Source organism: Alligator sinensis, unplaced genomic scaffold (assembly GCF_000455745.1).
Source record: "Alligator sinensis unplaced genomic scaffold, ASM45574v1 scaffold700_1, whole genome shotgun sequence".
Lineage (NCBI taxonomy): Eukaryota > Metazoa > Chordata > Crocodylia > Alligatoridae > Alligator > Alligator sinensis.
Genome location: NW_005842531.1, coordinates 382,776 through 402,883, shown reverse-complemented (window position 1 = coordinate 402,883; position 20,108 = coordinate 382,776). Strand labels below are relative to the sequence as shown.

Genomic DNA, 20,108 nt, shown 5'->3' with positions numbered 1-20,108 from the left:
GAGCAGGAGGTTGGACTAGATGCCCTCCTGAGGTCTCTTCCAACCCTCGTTTTCTGTGAGTTTATAATGGGATCCCCCTCTTCCACATGCTTGTTATGCACCTCAAAAAAAAAAAAAAAAAAAAAAAAAAAAAGTTTGAGCAGATTTGTGAAGCAGGATATCCCTTTACAAAAACAAAGACTTTTTTCCCCAGCACAGATCACTTCTGTCCATGCGACTGATTTTTATTCTTTATTTTGGATCCTACCAATTTGCCAGGGATAGAAGTGGGGCTAACTGGTGCTCTTTGGAGCTCTTTTTGAAGATGAGTGTTATTTTGCTAACCTTACAGTTCTTGGGCACAGACTGTTTTTAATGATAGTTTACATACTATTGCTAACAGTTCCTACAACTTCACCTTTGAGTTCCTTGAGAACCCTTGAGTGACTGCCATGCAGTCCTGGTGACTTATAGCATTTAATTTATCAATTCATTCTAAAACTTCTGTCATCGCTTCAGAGTGGTCCAACTCTTCAGTCCTATTTACTAGGAAGGAGTGTTCTGGCATTGGAATTTCTTCAGTATTTTCTGTGGTAAAAAGTGGTTCAAAGAATGCTTTTAGTTTCTCTGCTATGACCTTATCCCTGAGTGCATCTTTTACACCCTGGTCATGTAATGGTCCCACTGATATATTCATTCATTCAGGATTCCATCTAGAATTGCTTCTTCTCTTCTAATATAAGATGTTTAGAGTCACTTGATTAGCTCTTTTTGGAAAGATCTGGTATAATAGGAATTGAAGTGTATAGTTGCCATAGGTTTTAATCTGACCCTTTTAAATTATTATGCTTGGATAAATGACTGGGAGATCACTTATCCAAGCATAGTTAGTTAAGTATCTTAAAATGGAAACCGGCTAAACAAAGGTTTTACTGTGTGATTTTTCTTTTTTATAGAAAACCATATTGCAGAACACACAGCTGAAAGTTACATGTTACAATGGCAGCGAGGGCACATTTCAAACTACCAATATCTTCTTCATCTCAACAATCTAGCTGATCGGAGCTGCAATGATCTATCTCAGTATCCTGTATTTCCTTGGATCATAGCAGATTATTCTAGTTCAGAATTAGGTAAGTAGATATTCTTCTTTGTATTTTTTTTTTTAATAATAAAAAAGCTGCACTTGATGTAAGAACTGCTGCTTTTACATCACTTAAAACACAAGCAACATCAACAAGAAATTGAAGGTTGACAAACGGGATGCTGATCTCTATGCATATTTTTTTACTCATACGGTTCTTATATTTTCTAATGCAAGGCATGTTGGGATTGATTATCCCATCCACAAAATGAAGTAATATTTAATAGAAGTACTAAGTGTCAACATTCTAGACCAGTTAAATGCCTAATAAAGTTTATTTTGTTTTCCCCCATAATTTGTTTCCAGTGAATTGATAGCAATGGCTTGTTAGTCTTGCATGAATTTAAAAAATTAATTTAAAAAAAACTTACCGAATCCAGGTGTTGCCAAAATATGAGGTTAATTTCTCCAGAAATGCTCAGAAAGGCCTAATGCATAAAACTGTATGACAGAATTTAATACTATTGGTTTCTTGGGTAAATCTCTCATAGCAAACTTGTGTTGCCGTCAAGTTTTCTCTCTTGAGAATCTGGCTGCCTCTGCCACTTAATAGGCTTGACATGTCTTTGCCTGCTGCATGGAAGGAAAGAAGGGGAATCTAATAGTGTTTCTAGCTACCATTCACACCTCCTTTCAAAGTGTTGTCATGACACAAAATAATGTCAAGTTGCTTAAGGAGCGGAGGAGAAATATGCCAGTTAGTTGTGCCTTAATGTTATTGAGGTCATATGGAGAGTGAGATGTTTGCCTAATTCCCAGCACTGTGAAACTCATACTAGCAAAACCCAACTCCAAAGCTTTCTGTTGTGTAAGACTTTTCAGTAAGCGAGCAAAACACTAATGTGAAGAGCACAAATAGCCATTTATTGTGAGACTCCTTTGTTCTTCTGCAAGTAGACAGGATGAAAAAGTGCTTTTTATAAAATTTAATTGCATTTCTCTTTCAGATTTGACAAAGCCTGAAACATTCCGGGACCTTAGTAAACCAATTGGTGCGTTGAATAAGGAAAGGCTAGAAAGATTACTGGTATGTGACATTTGGGTTTTCTTTCAATTTGTGATGGTCATCTCAGTAATAAGAGAACTCCAAGCTCCTAGCTTTATGTAATCAAATGTGTGAAGATTAAACTTAACACAGTACAGAAATGAACAGGCTTGTGTGATGTATTAACTCTAGGGTGATTTTTCTGTAATTGGACTGTAAATATTACTAGAAACAAACTTTACCTTAATCTAGTATACTGTGGCATAATTTCTGTGAAATATTCCCTTGTATTTAGCTGCAAAGTATATGAAAATACCACTTTAACCAGCGATTTTCTTTTTTGGAGCAACTTAACATATATACATTAGCCATTGCAAAGCAGCAAGTATTCCAATTTGGATTTGGCCGATTATTGATGGGGGGGGGCATGCCTCTTGCTGCTCTGTGCCCCCTGGGAGGGCTGGGGGACTTGGATTCTTCCCGGGGGTGCTTGCCCCCTGGATCTGGTGTGGGATGACAGCAGTCTGCTGCTCCAGGCTGTGGCCGGTGGTGGTATGGGGCTGTTCCTGGCGCTCGGTGCGTCCTCCCTGAGCACCAGGAAGAAGCAGCCTGGTGCTGCTGCCAGCCCAGGTCTGCAGTGGCAGAAACCTGATAGCCTAATTTCTGAATTGGCCATGAATCTCTCCAAATTGATTCTGAGGTTTCTGATTTCAATTTGAACCTCTTAACGGGTCTTCTGATTCAATTTGGATTTGGAGATTCAGCTGCCAAATCTCCTCTGAAACAAATTGGCTACTGAAGCTTCACACAGTCCTAATGTACACACAACTCTGAAAGATCGTTAGTCTATTCTTTCTAAATTCTTGTCTTTCCACATAACTGAAAATCCTGGTGTATTCTTATGGGTAAGGACCACTTATAATTCAGACTTCAGTGGATTTCAGGGGAAAGCCCAAAATTCAGCGTTTCCCTCAAAGCCGCAGGAAACTGCAATTTGGCTGGAAATGGTCTAAAACCATGGGGGAGGAAAGGGGGTCAGGCAGGCAGCAGAGCCCCAGAAACGCCTGAAGCCTCATATTTCCAGGGGCAGTCTAGTACCAATCAAGTTGTTGACTTCCCCACTTTGCAGGGGCTGCGAGCATAGCCATGCCAGGTGCATGCCCCCACAGCTGGGTATGGAGCACAAGGTGCCTCTGCCACAGGGGCTTCTCCCTATCTGGTACAGCTCTCCCGAGCCCTGCTTTGCTTTGCTGCCACATTGGAGCAAAGGGGAGTTTCCCCCTTCCCTTCTCTGCATGGCGGGGAAGAGCAGGGCTTGGGAGACCTGTGCCAGGTGGGGAGAAGCCCCTGTGATGGGGGCACCCTGCACCCCATGCCCAGCTGTGGAGGCAAGCACACAGCATGGGTCTCCTGAGCCCTTCTGTGTTCTACCATGGAGAGAAGGGGAGGGGGAAATTTGCAGCAGTGGACTTTGAGGGTCAGCGTCCCATAAAACTTGGCACTCAAAGGTTGTTGTTTAATAATGTTTAATTATTGTGGTTTCATTAAGAATTCTAAGCGGTCAGCTTTGTTTAGTAGGTGATGAGCTTTACTTTCTTAAAACAGCTGAAGAACAGCCTGTGTACTGCTGTTCAGTGGTAATCAGCCCCATGGTGGGCTCCTTCAGCCAATCAGAGGTATGGGAGAACCTGCCCTGAAAAACACAAGAAATTGGCTCCAGTGAGCCTGCTTTTCCCTGCACCAAAGCCTGAATTACAGTGGTCCCTACTTAAAGGTATAAATAAAGTGTTCCTTGGATCTTCAGTTGAAGAGTAGAAACATACTTTAATAGTTATCTGTATGTTTTCAAACTCTTTAACTTCCTTAGTGCTCTAAGATGCATTGGACAGGGAAAATTTTGCCATATCAATAATAACTTTATTGCTAGAAATGAGAGAGGTTTTAAAGTAGAAAAGGCTCTAAATGAAGTTTTTGGCTGCTTCCCACTGATTCCCTATACCCTGTTTTAGAAAAGGTATGAGGAGTCTTGTATGCCACTCTGCTTCTCACCCAGGGATTGGGACAACAGGAGAAGCCACTGATTCCCATGCCTTCCCCAGATCAGGTTCACTAAAGGTACAGAGAGAAGGGGCGAGGGGGCAGCTGTAGGCTGAAGCTCTTGAAAAGATTTTACTGGGAAATTCTCAGATTTCCACTAGAAAAAATAAAGGCTACAGACAAGTTGTTCCGCATTATGTGAAGCAAGCACAAGAACAGTGTCACCCTTAAGAATGGATTTTCCTGCATCCAAAGTCAAGATTTAATTATGCTCTGAAGTAGATAATGGATTTATAAATATAGCAATGTATCCTTGTTGCAGAAAGTATTTTGAATATAGCAGCTTTGGTTTTAGAGGACTGAGACACCTTTTGTTGCCAGCAACTGTATTGTAAACTTAGGCTTCACCTTCAGAATAATTGCTCGTTTTGCTCCTTCTAACTTGAATAAAAAGCTGTTTCACCTGCTTGGAAACTTGGCCAAATTTTTGGTCTATGTTCATGATTGGTGAAAAAACAATATAACCTTTTTTTTTTTTTTTCAAAATCTGAAGGAGCTTTAACACTAAACGTATGGAAGTGGTTTGGCATGCAGAAAAGCAAACTGCCAACCTGGGCGCTCTGTTCTGTAATTGTTTGCAATTTACTACTACTTGCGTACAACTTTTCTACATATTCTAAAGCGCAGGAACCAGTATTAACAAGAATACAGTTCACTAACAGTGTACTGCATTTTAACTGAAGAGAAAAGAGTATTTAATCCTGGCTTAAATCTTAAAAACAGCATGTGTGCTTGTTTTGTACTAGGGAGGTGGGGAAAAAAATCTGTATTTCTATTTTAAGCAGTATATCTTTCTTCTAATGTTGCAGACACGTTATCGGGAAATGCCAGAGCCAAAATTTATGTATGGCAGCCACTACTCCTCTCCAGGTTATGTTCTGTTTTATCTTGTCAGAGTTGGTAAGATGGCTTTCATACCAAGTCTTTTGCACACAAAATATCGTTGAAAATAGAATTTGGATAGATCTGATTTTTGTTCCTCTCTCCCCAGCACCAGAGTACATGCTTTGTTTACAAAATGGAAAGTTTGACCATGCTGATAGAACGTTCAACAGGTTTGTTTAAATTTAGTATTAAAATTAGATTTTTTCACTGCTGAAATAGCTTGCTCTAAAATATAAATTTAGGTAAGAGAGCTTTGAAATTAATTTGACTCATCAGTATCTCATTCTATTGTGTCTAGTATTGCAGAAACCTGGAAAAACTGTTTGGATGGTGCAACAGACTTCAAAGAAGTAGGTAGCCAGAAGCTTTCCCAAGTCACATTCACTAATTTCTCTGTGCTTAAAATTTTCTTTTCCAAAATTAATTTTTGAGCTGCTTCCATACTGAGATAAAACTGCCTTGTGTGTGTTTGATATTGGGGAGGACTTTTAATATTCTCCTTAGGCACACATCACTTCCTGTGGCCTGGATCTTTTCCTTCTCTCCTTGTTAAGTAGTAATATCATTGTTGTTCTGTCATGTGGATATTTTAGTAAAAATCATGCAGGTATGGCCCCTGACAGGCATTTAGTTAAAGGAATGATGGGTTATGATCCCCAATCTCAATAATAGCACCTCCTGCCATGCTACAGATACGTGGCATGAGGTGCAATTGTGAGTTTGGGGATCAGATCCCAATTGTGCCACATTGTACAGTAGTAAGCCAGTCAGCTGATCAGCCCTCCCAACCTTGGGAGCACAGTGGAGTCAAGGGATCCAGCATGCTACCGAGGTGGGAAGTCCTGATCAGCTGATTGGCCACACATTCCAATGGGATCCAGCCACTTTGTTTAAGAATTTGTAGATTATTCCCTGTTTTATCACTTCATTAATTGAATGAACATGCAGTTGGGTTACTACTGAAGATCTGATTTAATTGGTTAACTGTGTCTTAAGTGTAATGTCTGCCAGGGAATGCGTTTGTGCTAAGCTCCTGTTCCAGCTAAATGTCACTGGATATTTGAAGTATCGGGTACATGCTTAGTGCTGGTAAACTATGCTTCTTTGACAGTAGAGATGGGATTGACAATGCAGCTTTTCTTAACATTAACAGTTAAGGTGTGATCTTGGACAACTGATTTAAATGAAATAACATTTTTTTTATAGATTTACTTGATCATGAAAACCTTATCTTGATGTGCTTACTGAAAGTTTCTTCAGTGTCTAAGATGAATCTTGCCAGGCTTAACTTTTATTTTAATCTAAGTTTGAACTTTGCAGTGTTTTATAATATGCTTTATACATTAGTAGTCTTTTAAAATATTTTTATATAGTTAATTTCAAATGATAAAATATATCTCCATTTCTCCCTCTTGTTGCTTCCAGCTGATTCCAGAATTTTATGAAAATGATTCCAGTTTTCTAGTAAATGGTTTGAAGCTGGATTTGGGCAAAAGACAGGGAGGAAAGATGGTTGAAGATGTAGAACTTCCTCCATGGGCATCAGGTAATGACATTTTTGGATGGTTTACCATCTCATTACTGCAGACAACTTATCTTTGTTCTCATACTTCTACATTTTTTTTCACACCCCCATCCTAAATATTCCTGTTTTATTTTCAGTTACACAACTTATTTAAATGTAGGAATAATTTAAGGTAGGCAAGGTTCTAGTCTAAATAATGTAGGAGTAATCTAAGGTGACTATTTTCTGATTCAAGGTCATAATTTGAAGTCATGTTCTTGATTTTTTTTTTCCAGTGCTGGCAAATAGTTGAAAGGTGCCAGATGATAATTTTAATAGCATATCTACAGTGTGCTTCCCTGGAGGAGCAGCAGGGATGACCACAATGGTTTATCTATGTTAAGCAGGTAACCTTCTGTACTGATTAAACTTCCATTTGTTAGATCCTGATGACTTTCTTCAGAAGAGCCAAGATGCTTTAGAAAGCCAGTATGTGTCAGAACATCTTCATGAATGGATAGACTTAATATTTGGCTACAAGCAAAAAGGAAGTGAAGCTATTGGAGCTCACAATGGTAAATTTATAATTCTTTAATGTTTGGGGTTTTTTTGCCTTTTAGAGAATCATTTAATATGAAAGAGAAAAATAGCAAAGTGGTCCCAACTCCCCATCGTTCTTTGCAACATAAATGTTACTTTACTTTGTTCTCAAAGTTCTTGAGGAAGCAGCATTCCTTCTCACTGGAAACAGTGACTCCTGAAGCTTGCTTACTTTCTGGTAATGTTGTGCAGCACCTACATAGAATAAGTTAAGGGGAAAATGCATTTTTTTTCTTTGTGATATGACACCTGGTAGCAATGTGGTGCTGATATAATCTCATGCAGTTAAAAAGGGCTGTGGGAGTCTGTAACTTGGCCCACAGACAGTGTGTTCCCATTTCTGTCCAGAAACTGCTGCATGAAAATTAGCTTTGTTAACGCTGGCTTCTGAGAAGAAAACCAGGAGGTTTCTAGGGAATCGGAGAAAATGGAAAGGTTAAGTAAGTTGCTGGACTTCTTGGACTACTGTATAGTATCAGATTGTTTGTTTGCAGTCTTATTTAGTAAGTTGTTTTACTCTCATCTGGCTATAATTAGGCCAGATAATTGATGCTGTATATGTTAAGAGATGTTTTTTGTTCCAAGTAATTGGAAATAGTTGCAGCATTGACTGGTCTCTTTCCATGATGTAGTTCTCTGAAGGAAAATATTAAAGGGAAATTTAAACATTGCCAGTTGAGTAGTTCTACAATCTGATGCTAAGTATACTTGGTTGCTTTGATTAGTGCTTAAGTCATGTGGTAGCCATGATGTTCAGGAAAAATGTGAGAGGCTAGGCTTCCTGTTTGTGATAGTTTTTATTATCCCAACTGCATGGGTGGAATTGACTTAAGCTTTCAAATACAAGGCATTCTTCAGATATGAGGGAAAATCAGGCTCAGCAAAAGATTAAAAACAGTTTTCAGGGCTCTGCAATTAGAGAAATTCCAAGAAGGGTAGTAGACAAATAAATAATAGAGTCCTTGGCTGCTTTAATATGTTCACTGTATTCTAATGAGGAAACACACCTTTTTTTTTTATCAAGTCAATACCTTTATCTGTCCTAAGTAGCTTCTCTGCACACCTCCTCATGTCCCTATTTTAAGTTTTATGTAGCTTTAATTTAAGGAAGAGATGGCCACGTGATGCGCATGGTTTGCTAAAATTCTTCATGCTATGTTTGTTTTGTTTGTTTTGTTTGTTTTGTTTGTTTGATATGCATCATTTCCAGTGTTTCACTCAGTGATTCTCAGCTGGGGCTCCTTGAGATCCTTGCAAGGATGCCATGAGTGCTAGCACTGTTAGGTGTGTAAACATTAATCACAAGATGATACATCCAGAGGTTTTTAAATAGAAATACATAGTTTTAAATCAGTTTGACTATACTAAGAGCTGGCATTGTTCCAAGGGATGCCTTCTAGTCCCATCCACCCCACCCCGTTATATTCCAAGGCCACATCCACACAAGCAGGGACACATGTTTGTAGCAGCACAAATTTGTGCCGCTACTTTGTGCTGCAGCGCATGCCCCAGCTTGTGTAGCTTGCAGTAGGGTGCATTGTTCTGCTGCTCTGCAGGAGGGGCTGCCTGGGGCACAGGGTGCCTCAGTGTAGGGCTAGCCAGCAGGCAGTCCCCATGCTGAGGCACCCTGTGTCCCAGCCAGCCGGGGAGCAGCACGTGGAGCTGCTCACATCCCCATCTCTGCACTTTGCAGTGCCCTGTCTTGAGGCACCCTGCAACCTGCTCCTCTCCACAGCTGGCTGGGGCACAGGGTGCCTTAAGACGGGGGCTCTGTGTGCCTCAGCTCTGCAGTGGAGCCCTCTGTGCTGAGGCATGTGGAGATGGGGAGCAGCCTGCCTAAGGAGCTGCCTGCTCCCCTGTCTCGAAGCACTCTGCATCCCAGCCAGCCAGGGTTGCCTGCTTCCCCCATCTCAAGGCACACTGTGCTCCAGCCAGCCAGGGAGCAACTGGCTGGGGTATAGGGTGCATCAGCACAGGGGCTGTGCATGCACGGAGATGGGGAAGCCAGCAGTTCTGGACTGGCTGCTCCTCTGTCTCTGTGTTTGTCCCAGCATACAATACTCAGTGCTGCTTTTTTTTCTAGTTTTTTTGCTGTTGGGAAATCCTGGTAACATACTTTGTCCCAGTGCTGCTAGTTAACGAGGCAAACAGTTTAACGTGCAACACATGTGGTTTGTGGCACCACAGAGGTTTGAAGTGCCATAAGCTGTACATGCCTGCATGTCTGGATCTGGCCAAAGGTGGTGAACCTTTGGTTTATTTACAAGGGAAGCAAGAGACCAAGATCTGACATCTCTTCCAGACCCTTCAGCTCAGTTTAGTTCTAGTGAGGGAAAAATCATTCATGTTCATAGTACTGAATGAATTGACCCTGAATCATTAGATCACCTTCCTTTCTTTTTTTTTTTTTTAAATTGTAGTTGACAGAAGTAGTCACCTCCTTACAGTGAAACGATTGCCTACTTTCAATGATGGATTCAGCTGAAAGATAATTGTTGCATATCTATTTCTGATCAGTATGCTTCCTACTACTTTGGGTCTGTTGGGAAAGTGTAGAAAACTGAGCAAGTAAAAAGCATAGGATCAAGAAAAACATCTGGAACTTTTCTTCCATTGTCCAACACAGATGGCTTGAATAAATTAAGTTGTGTTTAACTATGAGCTTGCAGAGATATGTAACCATAATTAAAAAAATATGCACACAGTTTTACATTAGGTATGTTTATCTACATTGTACAAACTTTTCTTTACTTTTTTCTAGTGTTTCATCCATTAACCTATGAAGGAGGAGTTGATTTGAACAGGTAATTAAATGCTTGCTAAATTGATTGCTAAATATTGGATTATTTGTTACTGCTACACAAGTGCTTCCAGCAAGTGAAGCAGTCATTCCATTTTAGTTTCACAGACTGTTGCTAACCACTAGTAGGTTGATGGTTTTAATATAGCTTGAATTGAAGGATAAAGCTATTTCAATGCATCTCCAAAGTCTAAATTACTTCCATTATGAATAAAGATTACTAAATTTTTAGAAAGTATATCTGCAGTTGCTGTAGCTTATAATGGTGTTTATATCATGCAAATAACCAGTCAGATGTAGAAGAAGTAATTCATATGTTGTTAGTGTGAGTGTTATCTCTAACTGTAGGCCCTCTAGCCAAAAGGCCTACATTTAAAACAAACAATCAAAAACCCCCTTTTAAGTATTGTTAATAATAATACTTTTTTGTTTTTAGCATTATGGACCCAAATGAGAAAGTAGCTCTGCTGACACAAATCTTAGAGTTTGGACAGACACCAAAACAATTGTTTACAGTTCCTCATCCCCACAGAATAATACCAAAGTTCAAAAGCTTGTCTCGAACATCTAGTCACTCTGTTTCCATAACTGATTCTCCAGGTAAACTTATTTTAAAAAATCATAGTTATTGCTTATAGCCTTGTCTGACAATACTATTGACTTGGCCCTATTTTTGCGAAGGCAACATTTTTTGTGTGTCATTTGTTCTTGGTAGACAAGATCTCATGTTATAAAACTCACTTAACTAATTTCCCTGTACAAAGGCGCCAACTCGTGGGTGTTCCAGGGTTTGAGCACCCAAAAAATTAGGAGGTGCTTAGCATCCACAAGCCATGTCAGGCACACCAAGCTGGGGTAATGTGTTGCCTCTTCTGGGCATGCATGCACACACACGCGCACACACGCGCACACACACACTACCCATTGGCAAAACCCAAAGTTGGCATCTATGTCCCTCTGTAAGCCAAATAACAATAACTACAGGACCAAAGAGCACATTATAGAAAATAGATTTGCCTGACAACTCTATTTTTGTTTTACACAGCTGAGAATACAGGTGTTGGTCTTGCTGAGTACTGGTAATCCTTCAATTTTGTCTCAAGATTGTTTCAAGGGTTTAAATGAACATACAACATCAGTTTAGGCATCTGTACATGCAAGCCTTTTAAACATACAGTGAGAGAACATATGCAAAATAAATGCAAATTCTCTCCTATATGGTACTGAAGTCCTAAAAAAATTACTTCTGTGACCTGGAAAGTACTGTATTGGAAGCAGTGGGAATCAGGTTAACCTATCTACAGCATGGGCAATGCCCACTGCAAGCTTTCACCCAATTCCATGCTAATATGCTTTATATCCTGTCCTAGAAAGATCTCTAGAATGAGAGGATCACTCTGTTCCTGACACAATGTTGGCCATTTTCCTGGGACTGCCAGTGAGTGCCAATTAAGATAATGGACTAGTGTCCATACCACTTGAAGAACCACTTGAAGCTGGATGATATTCTAGCACTTTAGACTATATCAGTTAACTGTCAGACACTTTTTTTGCTAGTATCCTGGATTGTATTCAAACCAGTGGTTATATCATCCTCTTCAGTCCTCTTAGCTATTTTTAATTTCAAATAAAAGGATGAAGATAAGGTTGCTGTCCTAGGATGCAGATCCATGACATGCTTACATCAGAGGAAATCATATTCTGAGGTGCAAAGCTGTATCTAAGGAAGTTGAAAGTACATTTTTTACACAAGTTGCTATAGCGTATAATACCTTGTCACTGCTACCATTCTCAGTTTCATGCCAGGATAGTCGTTTGCAAACTGATTCCCTTTCTACCTCAGAACCAGGTGGAGTGACAGTTCTTGGGCTGGCCAACTTGAAAGAGCTGTTCGTTCTTAATGCAGAATAAGCTTACTGAGGAGTAAAATCTAGTGTTACTTCGGAGAAAATGTGTTGTAAGTCTGCAAACTTAAGTGTGTGGCTTCCAAATGGCATTTTAACTTTTTAAAATTCTTGTCAAAACAAGTGTTTAGAGTAAGATTTGATTTATTGTTCTTCAGGTTTTTTTAAAGATTACTTAAGTTACTAGTATAGTTTTTAAACTTTCCTAAATATATTATATGGTTTCCAGTTTTTATCAGCTTTTGATGGGAAAAGCTCATACAGTGAGATTTTTAGTGCTCTGCTGTATTGTAATGAGTCATACAGTTAGCTTATTTAATATCATTATGCCAGTAACCTCCTGAGGGCATGGGTACAAACCTACAATTTTATTTATAGCAGTCAGATTCAACAAAGTGGTGGCCAATCCCAACAGAAAAAATAAAACACACAATCGTGCATCTCTTTTGTATGCCTCTCCAGACCAATAATCTGTTAACTTTTAGCAGGAAATCGGAGGCATAACTAACAATTTTTGGTGCCTAGGGTGGGGATGCTGAGCACCAGAATGGTGTGGAGGGGGCTGAACTGCAGCAGTATGAGCTCTCATGCACGCTCTCTCAAACTGCTTCTCAAATCTCTTGTTTTATTCAGGCTTTAACAGATGTGCAGAACACCAGCTATGGGGGTGTGTGTATATACATGTGTGTACACATACTGAGGGTAATCTATTTGGAAAAAAAAATCATTTTCATTGTCCTTCACATCTTGTGTGTTAAATGACCTCTTTTGTATCAGTATGCTTTGTACTTAGAGGTTCAGTAATCTCCTTCACTAAATCTACTTAGCTGGAGTCTGTCCTTATTTGACTACTTATTTGTGATGGCATTTTTATTTGTAATTTAGTTTCTCCAGGTGAGGAATCTTTTGAAGATTTGACAGAAGAAAGCATAACACTTGCATGGAACAGTATTGCCAAATTAAAATTAGATGAGCAACATAAAATTCACAAAGAGTAAGTTCTTGTGAAGCTGCTGTGGTATGGTGGTTTTAACCTCATTCAGTCATGGGCTTTAGCTTAATTAAAATAAGAATGCTTCCAGTAGGTGTATTTGGGAAACCCAGGAATTGCCTAAATTCCATGGGTGCCAGTGTCCTGAGCTGAAAGTCCACTAGGCACCTAGGGTGTCTATACATGTGCTCCAGGGAGTGGGCAGGAGGTTAATTAGAGTGGCTCCCAGACAGCCACTCTAATTAAAATTCTGTGGTGTCGTGTGTGTTCAACATCCCGCATTTCAAAATGGCTGCAGGGGCGCTTTAACTAAGCTTGTTTGAGTTTAATTAAAGAGCCCCGATGGCCATTTTGAAAGGACGCTGAATACATGTGATGCTGCAGCGCACTGGACTATTCCAGTTAGAACACTCCAGCAGACTTGCTTAATCGGGACGCATGTACAGGTAGCCCTTGGGTTTTGCTCCTCAGCTTCTGAACCATTTCATTCTAAAGGCTTGGAGCCATCCTCCTTTCCTAATCCCTTTTTTGGAGTCCCACTAAACAACCTGAAGGCTTGTCTGCCACTTTGCTTGCCAGTATCTACCACTGCTCAGGCCATGGCCACTTGTGCCCTGTCTACCCACTCCTGCAGGCATGGTCCAAGCCTAGAATTTAGCAGTGGACTCATGCCTCTGCACCTACACTGTTCCTGAGTAGCTGCTGGAGATGAGCCCACTAGCAAAATTCAGTTTTTGGGGCCTGTCCTTGCTGGAGCTGCTGCTTTTATGGTATAGACAAGCCCTGAAGGGCCAAGTCTGGTAGGGGATCTTCAGATAGGGGTAATCATAGTTCCAGGGTCAAGCTCTTCACAAAACAGCAGCAGCCACTTTCTTTTAAAATGGGACCAGAGGAAAAGCAACCCCTTCTTTATGTGATGGAGCACCAAGAACACTTGGAGTGGTTTGAGCCTTTTCCTAGGAAGTAGGAGACCCAGACTTATTGCCTTCCTCACCTCCTCACACCAGAATGTACCTTAACTGCCAGACTTGCAGACTGAGTGGAATCCATCTCCTCTCCCCATCTTGAATTTGTTCCTCTGTGCAGCAAAAAAAAGAGGAAAAAAAAACCCCACTGAATAGCAGGGAAATGGATCAAAGGGAGAATCTTTCATTGTAAACCCTGCTCCCAGGACTCATTTTGCGTTCAATAGCCATTAAAACAAATATCCCTCAGCAGAGACCAGAACCCTGTTCTGAGTGAGTGCCCTAACCACTAGGATGCAGAGACACCCTCCATCCCCCTCTCTGTTGATACAGGAGGCTGATTGATTTTTTTGGCTGCAAAATGGCACAGATCCAGGAAGGATAGAGTATGCCCCACCTGTGGTAACCTGTATTCTTTATGGTTATATCTGTTCAAGAGCTTTCCACGCACTCTAGGGAAGCCCTTAAGCTCTAGCAAGGGGCTTTGTGGACGCAACCTGTGCTTAGCTGTCATCATTAACTAACTTTCAGAGGGTTCCTTGGTCAGGATGTTGTGGTCTTGGGTAGCCTCAAAGTTAAGCAGTAGCATCTAATCTGTAGATGTGCAAGTTGTGTTATAGCAGAACTGTCCCAGGGCTATGTGGTCCTCAAGGGATAATCTTTAGCCCCCAGGCTCCTGGTCTGGCCACTGCTCCCCTCATTGCTCCTCAGCTGATGCTATTGAAGTCCCTAGGCTACCCCTTCTGCCTGTAGCCTGTACTTCCTGACCCCATCCCTGGGTGTAGCTGAGGGAGCTCTTGATCAGGGGACTCAAGGGGATCCCAGGGACTTGTGAAGTGCAAGGTATTGATGCAGTGCACTGGGGGTGAGGTGGCACAGCTGTGGGGGGTCTTGAAAGATGTAGGGACACCAGCACTGGATTGTGCTCACTGCAGCACAACAGCGGGTTTGCCTGCGTGGCTTGAAGTGCAGCCTGGAAGGGGGAATGTAGTCCCTGACCACTCAGAAGTTGGGCAGCCCTGCCTTTCAGTATCTAGCCCAAATGGGGTGACTGTTCTCCAGTGTACTTATTCAGCCCCTTTTTTGATGAGGGTTGAAGTTTACTGACAGAACAAACAGTGGGGGCATCTCTCACACTGCTATTTTCACTTCTTTGCCAACGTATTTTATCTGTAGGGTTGTCATGCATATTGTAACAATTTTCTTAATCTACATCTAATTTAACTCTTGTGAGGTTCCAGCTGTGAGAAAGTTGTTATAAAGTCTGGTTGTTGGTATTTAAACCTGTGTGAAGTCGCATGCAACCTTTTATGTTTTGAACAGGGCAATTACTGGAATAGCAGTCTCTTTCAATGGGTCTTCAGTATTTACTACATCTCAAGGTGAGTGCTATAGTATGGGTCTCTTGTATCGTGAGTTTTTTTCAAACCTTGCACTGTTTTATGTAATGTCTTGTCCTGATAACTTTGCATGAACCATCAATTTTACTAGCCAGCCCTTTTAAGGTGGGGTTTTCCAAAGTACTTAGTACTTGCCTAACTTATTGTCAGTGGATTCTGAGACTGGCATCTTGTCATAGAGACTTGTGGGCAGCCCCCACGATTTAAAGAACTGTTTGGAGGGGAGGGAGCAAATTCTTTGTTTGATTTGATGTCTCTATTAGAAATAGGTTGCTGATTAGAAGCCAGACTAAAACTAGTCTCCCAGTCTACTAGGTTTGAGGGTTGGGTGTAAGGTAACTGCTTCATCCCATAGAAAACATTATCATGGAAACAGAAGTTCTTACCAAACTGCTTGTGTCAGTGAATAGTGCCCAAATGAAATGCACAATAAGTAACAGCTAAACCTTGTCTTAGCAAGAAGCTGGTGTATCAGTTGAAATCTTACAGGCTTTTAACCTGAGCAAATTAAAGGCACTTGGCCTGAGATAGGATTAGTTGGTGACAACAGCCCTCTTTGCCTTACGCACCCAATAGAGTGAGAAGTGGATTGAGTTGAACTTCAATGAGAATGGAGTTAAGGCAGCACAGTAATTTGTTAAAATCCCACACTGAGCACTTTGCAAGCAATCTGGAGTGTGCCTACCCAGGGAAAAGCAGCTTTGTGCACAGATATCTGAGCATGCCCTGAAACTGAAAGCAATGTCATCTTGGCATAGTGCTGCACCTGGGCTCCTTAGAGGAGTCGGTTAACCCAGGCTCAGTGCAGAATGAATGCAGCTGTACTGCATAACTGGCAGAGAAGCTTGGAGTTTTAGTGCAAAAATGCTCATTTTAGGTTTCATTGTAATATCTTACAAAAGAAAAGGAGACAGTAGATAGAATGTGTGAACTGTCTTAAATAGCTCAGTATTCTTGTTTACTACAAAGGCTTTTTATCTGGCTGAATTTGCTATGGTCCGTTCTTTGAATGACCTGCATCAATATTAATGACAGGATGGCATGTTAAAACATCTATTCTGTATATTCCCCATATTTAACACACTAAAATGCCACTTCATTAAAAATGAAATGAAAAAGTAAATAAAAAAAAAAATAACTATTACCTCACTGAAGAGAACTTTCAGGTGCTGAGTCTCACTGGAAAGTCAGTAACTTCTGCTTTCCAGTGTTGCAAAGGTCCTTTATTAGGTTCAGTGTCTTGTGGAACTTAAGCCTACCATTGATGCAGAGTGGAGTGCTGCCAGTCATGTATTTCAGATCAGTGTAGAGTGTAGAATTAAAAAATGAAATTAAAAAAAATTGAAGGAAGAAGTATTGGAACTATGATTGATGGGAACAGTGCAAAATAAACTAAAATCAAAGGGTGTCTGCTGGATTGAGTTACAGGGCTCTTCAACTTCTCATTGTTACTAATTCTGCAAAACAATCATGTGAAATTAATACCAGCAAATTGGGATGCTTAACTAAAGTAGTTCTGGCATTTGTTATTCTCCTAATGACACCAAAAATAATTTCAGAGGTAAATTCGGAGAGAAATTGAGTGTGTCACAAATAGGTTTTACTAACAGTAGCCTTCGTTTCTTGACCTCTTGTCATTTTTTTTCCACTGGTTTATCCATCCGTTGTCTGTGGTCCATAAGTAAACATTCAAATATTTAATCCACAGCAAAAATGAGTGTAGTATGTTGCAAAACAGTTCTGTTTTGAGCTCTCCAATTGGTGTTTTATGTTTTCATTAGATTCAACTTTGAAGATGTTTTCTAAAGAAACAAAAACGCTTCAGAGAAGTGTATCTTTTTCAAATATGGTAAGTAGTTGTCATATTGCAATGAAACCAATAGGAAAACTTTCTGAAAGTTACCCACAGGAAGGTGTCCCTAGTTATCAGTGAAACATTGGGTTTGTCTTTGCTTCCTTCCTCCCCTAACCCCCCTCCCTTTATTTGCTTTCACGCAGTCAGGTAAGATTCTCTGCATTTTTCTATCTGTACTTGGGAGGCGCATCCTAGCCAACAGGGATGGGTAGTCAAGGTGGCTTTAAGTCACTTTCGTGTTTCATTATTCTGGGCTGCTCTTTAAGCACTCAGACTGCTCAGAGTCTCCAGTCCACAAACCAAAACTGGCCCATAGGGGTCCCCATGGTTTGGGAAATTGGGCAGCAGGAGAGCAATGGCAGTTAATACAGCCACCCCTTCCTGCTGCCATAATCACAAGTCCCATGGGGCTGAGCAGAGCTGGGCCACAACCCTCCCCCTTGGATGGCTAGATCAGGCCTGGGCTATGCTGCATTCCCTCTGTGGGCTGGGCAGCTGGTTCTGGGCCACCCACACTTCCTTCTTCTACCCTTCCCCTCTTTCCTTCCCCACAGGGCTGGGCCATACTCCCTTCCCCCTTGCAATGTTGAGCCATGCCTCTCCCCCTGCAGGGTCAGGTTGGGGCTGAATCATGCCCCCTTCTCCCAGGTGACAATTGCAGCTGGGCTGTCCCCCCCCCCCTCCCCCTGCCACCTGGGGCTGGATGGAGTCCTGGCCCACGGAGGGATCAGGCACTGCCTGTCCAGCCCACTGGACAAAAAGGTTGAGCGCTACTGATATAGACCATGTGGTACAATGGGATATGGGCAGGCAGACAAATTATACAGCATTAAAAAATGGTTTGGAGGACTTACTGTGGAACTATTTTGTGCATCTCCTTCCATCTTATGGTAAGTGGAAACAGTCCTTGTACCTATGCTTGGCTCTGAATGAAATGGTAAACTCTACTTCCAAAAGAAGATTGAACACATGAAGTAGTTACTGTAGAACAGATGATGTGACATACAATAAGTCCCTTTTAATTTCTTTGCTGCTGATGCAAGATGGTTTTTGGGATCCGCCAAAGATATATAAACACATCTGCCTATGGGCAGAGGTGCTCCAAAGAATTTCTGTAGTTGTTGTGCTCACACTCCCCTGTTCCAGGAAATCCTATATCTGTCTCTCAGCCCCTCTGCTTAAGGATTTCCATATAAATGGGTCTAGCTCTTCAGAGCTTTGCTCCAGTTCATTTAAGGCAGGGGTATTAAATTTATCTGGCCCCTGGATGAGGGGCATGGGGCTAGCCCAGCGTATGGAGCTGGTCTGTGGGCCCAATCTGGACTGATTCTGCATCTAGCACACAGCTGATTTGATACAGGGCTTGCATGCAGTGCATTCTCCAGACCAGTCCCATGTGCAGTGCATAGGACTGGAACAAACACATGCTGCATGCAGTATGATCTGAGACCCAAAGACGGCACTGCAGGCCAGATGATGGAGCTCTGTAGCCCATAACTTTGACATTCTTATTCTAGGGCAAAGGGTGGAAACTTCACCTATGCTATCAACAGGGCTCTTACCGCTGGGGTTTGTGGGGTGTTTGTTTTTAAGTACTAAAAAAAAGTATTTACTAAAATGACTACCTTTTTATTTCTAATACTTTGTCCCCTCTGGTATTTCTCTGCCTCACGTGGCTGTTTTGCTGCTCCACTGCAACTTTGAAGCACTGGTAGAGGGTTGGCACTGGTTCTTTGGTATAGTGCCACCCAACCACACTAAGAGCAAATCTGGGACACAGGCAGTAATGTCAGTAGCAGAACTGTGCCTAATGCTCCCACTGTTTCTGCCAGTGGTGGTAGTGTAACAATAGTAGCCATCTTCAACATAATGTAGCCTTATAACTGATAGCACTAATCTTAGGATAATAGGAAAGGAGAGCTGGAAGGGACCTCATGAGGTTATCTTGAGCAGGGAGGTAGACTATATTGGATTATGAAAATAGGGTGAACTAGAGGGTGGAAACAACTGTGTTTTTGACTTCTCTATTCTTGAACCGTGAAGACTTGATTGACAGATGAGGTCTCTTCCAGTCATGTCCCCATGAGTTTTGATAAGTTACTGTCAGTTCTATATCCGTAGCATACTTGATAAATACCTGTTAAACAAAGCTTGTACCTCCTTTTATATGGGAATGATGAATATTAGGACTCTGCTAAGCCTCGGTTGTTGATCCAATTTGGAGGAGATTCGGCCTCATTTAAGGCCAAATCTTCGAATCTGGAAACCAATAAAAAGGTTCAAATTGAAGCTCTCAGAATTGATTCGGAGATTCGGGCAGTTCCTCCTCACCGCTGCAGAGAGCTGGACCTGGAGTCCGTGCCAGTAAGTGGGTGGAGGGGACCATGGAGGACCCCTGCCAGGCCCTGCCCCCTGACACCCTCCCTCCCCCCACTCTCCCAGCCCTGTCAATGGCTGCCCTGCCCAGCTCTTTTTTTTTTTTTTTTTATTTTTAAGAGCCCCGCACTCACTGGATATTGGCAGGCAGGGGGGGAATCTCCACTGCCCCCCACTGTGTGGGGAGCTCTGCCACAAGCCCCCAGAAGCCCCAAAGCCCCAACAGCTGCTACAGTAGCCAGTGAGTGCAGGGCTGCTTCTTTTTTTTTTAAGAGCTGGGCAGGGCAGCCATTGATGGGGCTGGGAGAGCGGGTGTGAGATGGGGCCTGTTTGGTTCGGCTGATTCAGCTGAAATGATTCGGGACAGTGATTCGAGTCACCGAGTTGAATCACTGTCCCCTGAATCGGACAAATCCAAATCCGAAGCAAATACTAGCTGCTTTGCGCAGGCCTAATGAACATGCCATCCCTTTAGGCAGAGGTCAGGGGCCTATGGGTTGTGGGCCAAATCCAGTTTGCAAAGAGCTTGAACCCAGTCTGCAGTGGTGGGGAAAACAGCATCATGTGGTGACAAACTACAAAGAGGATGCCTCGCAATGTTGTTCTGCCTACTGCATGCCACT

General features: G+C 41.8%; 1 protein-coding gene across 6 annotated transcripts in view; it reads left to right on the top strand.

Annotated features, from left to right (window-relative positions):
• NSMAF (neutral sphingomyelinase activation associated factor) overlaps positions 1-20,108 on the top strand; it is a 54,635-nt gene that overhangs the window by 26,809 nt on the left and 7,718 nt on the right. For 5 of the 6 annotated variants that reach the window (XM_025213480.1, XM_025213479.1, XM_025213478.1 and 2 more), the window contains 12 exons: positions 936-1,112; positions 2,071-2,150; positions 5,015-5,105; positions 5,197-5,260; positions 5,389-5,440; positions 6,516-6,636; positions 7,038-7,169; positions 9,956-9,998; positions 10,431-10,594; positions 12,784-12,892; positions 15,178-15,236; positions 17,036-17,103. In XM_025213480.1, coding sequence (XP_025069265.1) covers positions 936-1,112; positions 2,071-2,150; positions 5,015-5,105; positions 5,197-5,260; positions 5,389-5,440; positions 6,516-6,636; positions 7,038-7,169; positions 9,956-9,998; positions 10,431-10,594; positions 12,784-12,892; positions 15,178-15,236; positions 17,036-17,103 — 1,160 coding nt within the window. The remainder of the gene's footprint in view (positions 1-935; positions 1,113-2,070; positions 2,151-5,014; positions 5,106-5,196; positions 5,261-5,388; positions 5,441-6,515; positions 6,637-7,037; positions 7,170-9,955; positions 9,999-10,430; positions 10,595-12,783; positions 12,893-15,177; positions 15,237-17,035; positions 17,104-20,108) is intronic. The other variant, XM_025213483.1, reaches the window with a different exon arrangement.